Source organism: Salvelinus sp. IW2-2015, linkage group LG22 (genome assembly GCF_002910315.2).
Source record: "Salvelinus sp. IW2-2015 linkage group LG22, ASM291031v2, whole genome shotgun sequence".
Classification (NCBI taxonomy): Eukaryota; Metazoa; Chordata; class Actinopteri; order Salmoniformes; family Salmonidae; genus Salvelinus; species Salvelinus sp. IW2-2015.
Genome location: NC_036862.1, coordinates 36,499,471 through 36,510,435, shown reverse-complemented (window position 1 = coordinate 36,510,435; position 10,965 = coordinate 36,499,471). Strand labels below are relative to the sequence as shown.

The window sequence follows — 10,965 nt, the reverse complement described above, 5'->3', positions numbered from 1 at the left end:
ATGCGAGAGATATGATGAGAGAGAGAGTAGAGAGAAGGAGGCTGATGTGCAGTAGAAATGCTTGAGGGAGAGTTATAGGGAAGGAGCTTAAGACTGCCCTCCTACCTGAGACGTGCGCGACGACCATCGTGAAATGCGGAGCGAGCAGCCTCTTGTTCCTGTTTATGGACTGTTGAACAAGCTGTACAGACTGATGGGGTACTGTTTGGAACTTTTCTCCGAGCCCCACACACACCCTGAGACTGAGGGGATAAAACCCTGCTTCACTGATGGTATACAGATACAACACTCATTCCCCTCTCATCCTTCTTCGTTCCAATTGTCTCCCGTGTCCAGCAACACCACTTCGATTATTTAAACTGAATGTTTTTCCATTTGGTGGTAAAGTGAATGCAAAAAACAAGTGTTGGAGAAGAAGTATAAAGTGCAATATGTGCCATGTAAAAAAGCTTATGTTTAAGTTCCTGTGCTCAGAACATGAGAAACACTGAGTGAAAGCTCGGTGGTTCCTTTATAACATGAGCTCTTCAATATTCCCAGGTAAGAAGTCATTTTATAGTGGTTTAGTTATTATAGGACTAGTTTCCTCCTCATTGTCTATAACCAGCTTGTTCTTCTCGTTAATAATACCATTGACATGAAATGTTCTAAAGTAGTACTTTAGCTATTGCAAAGCTTAATCTCGGGAGTTGGATAGGCTTGAAGGTCATTACAAACCCATGTGCTTCAGCATTGGTACAGCTGCTGACGTAAACGACAACGAAAGTGCTGTTTGAAATGAATGCTTCCGGAAGCGCCTGCTGCTGACGCTACCACCGCTCAGTCAGACTTGGCTGCAAATATCAAAATACACTAGGACCTTAATATAATAAAACACACAGAAATTACGTAGCCTCCTAGCGTCATTAATATGGTAAAATCCGGAAACTATAATTTCGAAAACAAAACGTTTATTCTTTCAGAGAAATACGGAACCGTTCTGTATTTTATCGAACGGGTGGCATCCATAAGTCTAAATATTGCTGTTACATTGCACAACCTTCAATGTTATGTCATGATTATGTAAAATTCTGGCAAATTAATTACAGTCTTTGTTAGGAAGAAGTGGTCTTCACACAGTTCGCAACGAGCCAGGCGGCCCAAACTGCTGCATATACCCTGACTCTGCTTGCACAGAACGCAAGAGAAGTGACAATTTCCCTAGTTAATATTGCCTGCTAACATGAATTTCTTTTAACTAAATATGCAGATTTAAAAATATATACTTGTGTATTGATTTTAAGAAAGGCATTGATGTTTATGGTTAGGTACATTGGTGCAACGACAGTGCTTCTGTTCACGAATGAGCTTGTTAAATCACCACCCGTTTGGCGAAGTAGGCTGTGATTCTATGATAAATGAACAGGCCCCGCATTGATTATATGCAACAGAGGACAAGCTTGTTAAACTAGTAATATCATCAACCATGTGTATTTAACTAGTGATTTATGTTAAGATTTGTTTTTTTATAAGATAAGTTTAATGCTAGCTAGCAACTTACCTTCGCTCCTTGCTGCACTCGCGTAACAGGTGGTCAGCCTGCCACGCAGTCTCCTCGTGGAGTGCAATGTAATCGGCCATAATTACCGATTGTTATGAAAACTTGAAATCGGCCCTAATTAATCGCCCATGCTGATTTAATCGGTCGACCTCTAGTTTCTCCCCTCCCCCATCTTCTGTCTGTGTTGTTGTGGTGTGGAGTCTTCCCTTGGCTGAGGTAACCATGGAGATGGCGAACTCTGGTGTGTGTGTGGGCTCGTGCACGTTCTCATTTTTTAAGAGCCTGACATTGGCATAATTCTGTGCCAACGGTTTTACTATTAAACTGTCACCCCCACACACAAACAAGCTCTCCCCTCCCCTCTCTCCCCTCTCTCCCCTCCCTTCTCTCCCCTCTCTCCCCTCCCTTCTCTCTACTCTCTCTCTCTACTCTCTCCCCTCCCTGTCTCTCTACTCTTCTCTCTCTCTACTCTCATGCCCCCTGTCCCTGTCTGCTTGCTCCTTCTCTCCTCTCCCCCCTCCCCTTCTCTTCTCTCTCTCTCTCACTCTCTCCTCGCCTTCTCCCTCTACTCTTCTCCTCGTCTCTCTCTCTCTCTACTCTCTCCTCACTCACTTCTCTCTCACCTCTCTCTACTCCTTAGTCTCTCTCCCTTCTTGCTCTACGGTCTCCTCCCCACCTCTACTTCTCCTCCTTCTCTTAACCTCTCTCCCCCTCCCCCTTTACGTCTCTCCTTCTCCCTCCCTTGACTACTCTCTCCTTCTCTCTCGTCTCTCCCCTCCCCCTGTCTCTCTACTCTCTCCCTCCTCTCTCTCTACTCTCTCCCTTTGCTCTTGCTAGACTCTCCCCTCCCTCTCCTCCTCTATTCTCTTCTTCCCTCCCTTCTCTGGCTGACTCTCTCTCTCTCTCTCCTTCTCCTTACTCTACTTCCCCTCCTCTGCTCTCTGCTCGCCCCTCCCTTCTCTCTCACTTCTCTCCCGTCTCCTAGTACTCCTGTATCTCTCTCTCCCCTCCCTTTCTCTCTCTCTCCACCCTCCCTTCTCTCTACTCCTCCCTTCCCTCTTCTGGCACTCGCTACCTTCCTCCTTTCTCTACCTCCCTTCTCTCTACTCTCTTCCCTCCCTTTTCTCTACTCTCTCCCGCTCCCTTCTCTCTAATCTCTCTTCTCCCTTCTCTCTAATCTCTTCCCCTCCCTTCTCTCTACTCTCTCTACTCTCTCTCCCCTCCCTCTTCTCTCTCTCCCTTCTCCTCCTCTCTCTGTCCCCTCTCCTTTTGATACTCTAAGCAAAATTCTTATGACGCCACCATTTTGTAATTAACAGCCAATGTTTACTCTTTTAATTGAGGCTATGGCAGTCAATTGAAATACATTCTAACAGTATTTCTGATTGTCTTCTCAACTCACCATCACATACTTTTAATATGGGGCTGTTGGAGTCAATTCCAAATTAGTCTGACATAATGTATCTTATCTCACCACCAATAATGAGATGGGTGTGGCTTGATGCATGTCGCGTCAAAGTCAGGGGGCGTGGTCCACAGTGCGCACCTCGTCTCTGCTGTCACATTCAACCTGGATCAATATTTGGTTTTAATGCAGACAAGAGCACTGAATCCAGCTTCACACAGATATGACCTGGCTAAGGGTTCCATGAGTTTTATGGTGCTTTCAAGACAACTGGGAACTCTGAAAAATACGAGGTCAAATCATGACGTCAGTGATCTTCAGGTCAGAAACGGATCTCTAGAAAGAGGCTCAAAATCCCGAGTTGGAATTCCYAGTTGGATGACCGTTCAAATTTTTTTTCTTCCAGTCAGAGCTCGTTTTTCCCCCAGAATTCCCAGTTGTCTTGAACGCACTGAAGTCGGAAGTCAGAGATTTCCAAGTTCCGAGTTGTTTTGAACGAGGCATTAATGCTGAGGGAGACTGCAGGTTATTCCCTKTGAGTCAGGAACCAAAACTCCTCTAATGACCCGTGAATGCATTGTCTGCAGCATTCGGTCACATGACAGCTCGATCAGCTGTTGGATTTCACTTACCAGCACGTCAACTGAGCCAGGATCAGTCAAACGGATTGGGAAGTAGGTCCCAAAGTGCTCTCCAAGCGTTGGAGGTGAGCAGTCATCCCTGGTGTGGGACACTTACTGATGCTGTTTCCTGTTAGAAACATGCAAAGCTGAGGAAAGGGGGCGTGGTTCACTTTTGAAACTCTCCAATAAGCATCGTTTCCTCTGAATCCACGGATTCAGACACTCTCTTGAATGTTTTGGTATTTCCACAGATTTTTCAGTTTGTTCAGTTTCCCAAATATGTCTGTTCCAAAGGCAAGGAGACACGTGTTCTTTTCATTACACAGAAAGTCAAATCTTATATATATATTTTTTTATACATCCATTGTGAATGACAGCATTTCCTCTCTCAATTAGAAAAATCTTTCCAACACTCCCCCTCGATAACCACCAAGCCACAGAGTGAAATAGAACATTGTCATGCTCTGATCCCGTATCGCCACATAGTTTTGAGATCAGGTGTGCYCGCWMTAGATGTGGTTTGATGTAGTTTACAATGGAAGTTACCTGCTGCAGTATATCTCAGAGTTCTGTGCTCAGCTCTTTTGCCACCAGTTGCTCTCGGTGTATCATACAATGCATACATGTACATACAAAATACATATAGAGGGAGAGACATTCATAACTAGAGTGCAGAGGCCTGCCTGCCGTCTCGCCATAGATGGAGCCCCATCTGTGCAAAAGCCCGCCATACGTTTCCATATGGAATCTGTTTTTCATCAATATGGCCACGCAGCATACATCTACATCCCCTGTGCCGTTTCATGCTCGGGAATCGTGAGACAGAACAATATGTCCTCGTGGACAGCATCCCCGGACAAAAGTCAATTCATGAGCATCTCGGCTCTCACAGCCTATGTATGTCCACTTGGAGAGCATTAGTTGAAGAGTTTGAGTCGTTCAGTCTGTTTCTTCTTGATTGCTTGCAATGGCATACATTCTTCCTTTAACAGTGTTGTCTGACAAAGGTATTGGGGAAAGGTAAAACTGAATGCCTTCAACTGAAATMTGTCTTCCGCATTTAACCCAACCCCTCTGAATCAGAGCGGTGCTTGGGGCTGCCTTAATCGACATCCACGTCRTCGGCGCCRGGGGAACGGTGGGTTAACTGCCTTGCTCAGGGACAGAACGACAGATTTTTACCTTGTCCGCTCGGGGATTCGATCCAGAAACTTTCTGGTTACTAGGGCCCAACGCTCTAACCACTAGGCTACCTGCCGCCCCAGGTGTGAGTTTCTGTGCCTCTGCCTCCCACACATTGTTTTCAACATATTGTGGCCGGTAATATTCAAAGTCTCGTCAGTAGTGTGTGGTTTCATAGCGTACGGGCTTAGCCATTCTCCGTGGAATGATTCAAGTGCAACGGTCAAGTGCGGCCTTTTCCCACGATCTAAGGGCGCTCTCTAGTTGAATTTTAACTTTTAGATTTGAATGAATTTCCTTCGATTTTTAAGGTTTACCACATTTACAAGGATTTTGAAATACAAAGATGATATTATAATCAATTTWTTTTGTGTATATATACTATATATATTATATATAAACAAAAATATAAATGCAACACGCAACAATTTCAACAATTTTACTGAGTTACAGTTAATTTAAGGAAATCAGTCAATTTAAATAAATAAATTAGGCCCTAATCTATGGATTTCACATTACTGGGCAGGGGCGCAGCCATGGGTGGGCCTAGGAGGGCATAGAACCACCCACTTGGGAGCCAGGCCCATCCATTGGGGAGCCAGGACAGCCAATCAGAATGAGTTTTTTCCCCACAAAAGGGCTTTATTACAGACAGAAATACTCCTCGGTTTCATCAGCTGTCCGGGTGGCTGGTCTCAGACGATCCTGCAGGTGAAGAAGCCGGATGTGGAGGTCCTGGGCTGGCGTGGTTACACGTGGTCTGCGGTTGAGAGGCCGGTTGGACGTACTGCCAAATTCTCTAAAATGATGTTGGAGGCAGCTTATGGTACTGAAATGAACATTAAATTCTCTAGCAACAGTTCTGGTGGACATACCTGCAGTCAGGATGCCAATTGCACCCTCCCTCAACTAGTGACACCTGTGGCATTGTGTTGTGTGACACAACTGCACATTTTAAGCTGGCCCTTTATTGCCCCCAGCACAAGATGCACCTGTGTAATGATCATGCTGTTTAATCAGCTTCTTGATATTCCATACTGTGTGTATGGAACATTTCTGGGATCTTTTATTTCAGCTCATGAAACATGGGACCAACACTTTACATGTTGCTTTRATATTTTTATATATATATTTATTATAATTTTTTTCCAGGATTTTGGGAATTCTACCACGACCCCATTTTAATAACACATGGGGTCGCAACCCCTAGTTTGGGAACCGCTGCTCTACCCTCTCTTCTCTCTGCCCTTCCAAGCCACTTGATTAAGGAAGGCTCTAACACTGTCCTTCATGTAGCTGTGTGTTTGTCGTCTGTATAGTGTTAGTTATTTACAGTTTAGGTGCTGTAGGCTAGAGACACATCTGTATCCACTGGCCACATCTGTATCCACTGGCCCATCTCTCCATGTAAAAACACACACAGTAGTGGAAGGGATTTGGCATCAGGGTGATGTCAGCTGTGTTTGTTGTTTGTGTATGCACAGTATTTATTTTAAAGTGTGTGTTTGGTCGACTAATGGTTGACGTGTGTGTCTCTCCTGCAGTGTCGGATGGCGTGTAAGGACGTGCCAGCTGAGACCATGTATGATGTTCTCCATGACATCGAGTACCGGAGGAAATGGGACGCAAACGTCATCGAAACCTTCGACATCGGAAAACTCACTGTTAACGCAGACGTGGGCTACTACTCCTGTACGACTCATCCACGCACACACACACACCCACGTTCTTGGCGCTGTGTGTGTGTATGTTAATGAGGCTCCTCTTCGTCTGTGTCTAGGGAAGTGTCCCAAGCCGCTGAGGAACCGTGACGTCATCACGCTGCGCTCCTGGCTGCCCATGGGCAGTGATTAACATCATCATGAACTACTTTGTCAAACATGCCGTAAGTATAAACACTGTACAGGGAGAGATCCTGGTCCAGAACCCTGTACTTTGCCCCTGGCCCATGCTCTCCAACCCTGTTCCTCTGGAGAACTACCCATCTATAGGTTTTCGCTCCAACCCCAGTGCAACCAACCTGATTCAGTTTATCAAGCAGCTAATTGTTAGAATCAGTTGCCCCTAGACGATGTCTCCAGGAACCAGGTTGGAGTCTGGGATAGGCTCAGTGGATAACCGACTGGTTGTACAACGCTCTGCAGGTAGAAACAGAAGAGAGAGAACAGACCTGCAGAATGGTTTCCCTTGACCTCAGTGGGAAACAAATGCTACAGTAGGACTGTCCACTCTATTTAAATGACCATGCTGTAGATGGACATGTCTTAAGTGTCTTTAGTTTGTGTGTGTGTACATAAGTACAGTTTGATAAAGGTGGGTCATGTGTGTTTACAGTAAGTGAAGTATTTGCTCACTTTAGTAAGACTGGGTGTATTAGTTGACTTAATCCTCTGGCATTTCAATAAAGCTTTATCYGTCCGTGCCACTGCTAACGCTGGATAAAGCCTGTGTGTTGGATAGGGCAGTGGTAGCTCAGGGTTAGGTCCCTCAACACTCAGACAGTACAGTGGCTCTGCCCTTCACGATTTGTCCTTGAGGATCTTTGAGAAGTGGAGAAGAACCTCGACTTTAGCTTATTGGAGGAGCCTTTGTAATACTGCTCTCCCTTCTCCTGTTCAATGAGACCTTACAAGACTAGTCACCTACTGCAGGAAGGAAGGAGATAAGGGTTTGGTTTGGAATCAGACCTCTTTATTTCTCTCTCTCTGCGTGATCAATGTTGAGTTGACCTCTCCTGTGACTACTGCAAGCTTCTGCTTTCCACACGCAAACACTCAGACAAACCTACTGTTACGCACGCCTCTAAGAAGAGGGAACGCAACACCCTGCTACAACTCAACTCCCCGTGAAGTGAAAGAGGTATGGGACTGTAGGTGCGAGTAAGGATGACAAAAAGGCAGAATTGACCGCTTACTAGGATTTATTTCCTTTACACGGTAATATGGGGAAAAGGGGCTGGACGGAACCAAAGCAAAGAAAGTAAATATCAAAGCTCCCCCTCTCCTATTTAACCTGCCTACCCACTACTTACCTAACTTAGCACCACCTGGTGCCCTAACCAAAATACAGGGGGTGGTCCACCCAGGTCTTACCTAGTGTGCCTAGACAGTAAATATACTACGGGTATATGTATGCCTGCCGCGGCCTCTTGCCTAAGGCACTCCTAGGCTGCCTTCCCCTTCCCCCATGGGAACAAATGAAACAGAAATATCTAAAACAATACTCAAACAACTAATAAACAAAGGGCAACTCAAAGTTAGGCTTTCTATGCTGAAAAAGAACATCTTCACACAGTAACATACGACAACCTGCTCTAGCCACCGAGCAACAAACTAACACGGAACATACCAACTGCTCCCATGCAACAATCAGCAACAAACCAATGTCCAGAACACTAACAGATACCAATCTGCTCGCAGCGTACAACTAACACAGAACATAACCCAAACTGCATCCCAGCTACCAATAACAAGACAATACCAGAGCACCCACTTTAGACAACAAACACAGTGAAACATACCAACTGCTCCAGCAACAACTTAACACAGTGACATACAACTGCTCCCCAGCTAGAACTAACACATACATACCAACTGACTCCAGCAACAATAACACAGTACATACCAACTGCTCCAGCAACAACTAACAATACAACGCCCAGCACGTACCATTAATCCTACTTCACATGAGCTACCACAGCACATATACAACATTCCACTACACATCAGTACATACCAACTGCTCCGCAGCAAACAACCGTCTCAATGATCGATAGCACAACCTGAACCCACAATTACATAACAAACTGCTACAGCAATCGCTACCGACATTACATCTCACACAGTCCAGCAGCACAACTAACACAAGTACATACCAACTTGATCCCAGCAACAACTAACACTACCTCCAAGTGACATACCAACTGCTCCCCAGCACAACTAACACAGAACATACGCAATGCTCCCAGCCAAAAGCTACACAGTACATACCACTCCCAACTCCCAACGAACTAACTAAGACAACATGTCACACTACACTGACTCCCAGACAACTCTCACCAGCAACAATACAAGCCAGCTAACACAGTAAACATACCAACTGCTCCCAGCAACAACTCAGACACAGAACATACAAACTGCTCCAGCAACCAACTTACACAGAACAATACCAACCTGCTCCCCAGCAAACACTTAACACCAGGTACATACCAACTGCTCCAGCAACAACTAACACAGAGACATACAACTGCTCCCAGCAACAACTACACACTAGATACATACCAACTGCTCCCAGCAACAACTAACACAGTACATGAGCCAACTGCTCCCAGCAATCAACTACCACAGTACAATACAAACTGCTCCCAGCAACAACTAACACAGTACATACCAAGCTGCTCCCCAGCAACAACTAACACAGAACATACCAACTGCTCCAGCAACAACTACAACAGCTACATCCCAACTGCTCCCCAGCAACAACTAACACGGTACATACCAACTGCTCCCCAGCACAATAACACAGTACAATACCAACTGCTCCCAGCAACAACTAACACTAGTAATAACCAACTGCTCCCAGCAACACTAACACGAACATACCAACTGCCTCCCACAACAACTAACACAGTAACATACCAACTGCTCCCAGCAACAATAACACAGACATACCAACTGCCCCAGCAACAACTAACACATACATACAACTGCTCCGCAGCAACAACTAACACAGAATACCAACTGCTTCCCAGCAACAACTACCCAGTCATACCAACTGCTCAGCAACAACTAACACAGTAATACCAACTGCCCCAAGCAACAACTAACACAGTACATACCAACTGCTCCCAGCAAACAACAACACAGTAACATACAAGTCCAGAACAACTAACCAGTACAATGCTCCCAGAACAACTAAACAGAACATCCAACTGCTCCCAGCAACAAACTACACAGAACATACCACTGCTCCACAAACTAAACAGAACATACCAACTGCTCCCAGCAACAACTAACACAGTACATACCAACTGCTCCCAGCAACAACTACACAGAACATACCAACTGCTCCCAGCAACAACTAACACAGTACATACAACTGCTCCCAGCAACAACTAACACAGTAATACCAAACTGCTCCCAGCAACAACTAACACAGAACATACCAACTGCTCCCAGCAACAACTAACACAGTACATACCAACTGCTCCAGCAACAACTAACACAGTACATACCAAACTGCTTTCCCACCAACAACTAACACATACATACCAACTGCTCCCAGCAACAACTAACACAGTACATACCAACTGCTCCCAGCAACAACTAACACAGTACATACCAACTGCTCCCAGCACAACTAACACCAGAACATACCAACTGCTCCAGCAACAACTAACACAAACATACCAACTGCTCCCAGCAACAACTACACAGAACAATACCAACTGCTCCCAGCAACAACTAACACAGTACATACCAACTGCTCCCAGCAACAACTAACACAGAACATACCAACTGCTCCAGGAACAACTAACACAGTACATACCAACTGCTACCAGCAACAAACTAACACAGACATCACCAACGCTTTCTGATAAAACAAACCAACACTTTATCACAATCAAATTCTCAGCAATGATCTCAGCCTGCCTTATGATCTCTATCTCTGCTCTGACAGAACCACTGCTTTTTTATAGCTTCAGTGGCAATTAATTAGAACAGCTTGTATCTTGACGAGGGCGGTCAGCCCTCCAATATCAATTGCGGCCATACACAGCTGCTTGGGGAAAAATTTCAGGAAGTCCATCCCCTGAAACACACACACACTAAATACAATACAAACACAGAAACTGGGGACGTAACACCTACATCCAGACAAACCTACATCGCAGACAAACCACTCAGACAAACCTACATCCAGACAAACCTACAAATCCAGACAAAACACTCCAGACAAACCTACATCGCAGACAAACTACATCCAGACAACACTACATCGACAAACACTCAGACAAACCTACATCCAGACAAACCTACATCCCGACAAACCTACATCCAGACAAACACTCAGACAAAACTACATCCAGACAACATACCATCCAGACCCACAATCACAAACACTAGACAAAACCTCCAGGACAACCTACATCAGACAAGACCTACATCCAGCGCAAACTACATCCAGACAAACTACACTCCAGACACACTCAGACA

At 45.2% G+C, this 10,965-nt stretch overlaps 1 protein-coding gene across 1 annotated transcript in view; it reads left to right on the top strand.

Moving 5' to 3' along the window:
• The window catches only part of stard10 (StAR related lipid transfer domain containing 10), a 13,525-nt gene extending 6,707 nt beyond the window's left edge, over positions 1-6,818 (top strand). The window contains 3 exon segments of the mRNA XM_023967292.2: positions 6,295-6,442; positions 6,531-6,601; positions 6,603-6,818. Of these exon segments, the coding sequence (XP_023823060.2) occupies positions 6,295-6,442; positions 6,531-6,601; positions 6,603-6,818 (435 nt within the window).
• The last annotated feature ends 4,147 nt before the right edge of the window (positions 6,819-10,965 follow it).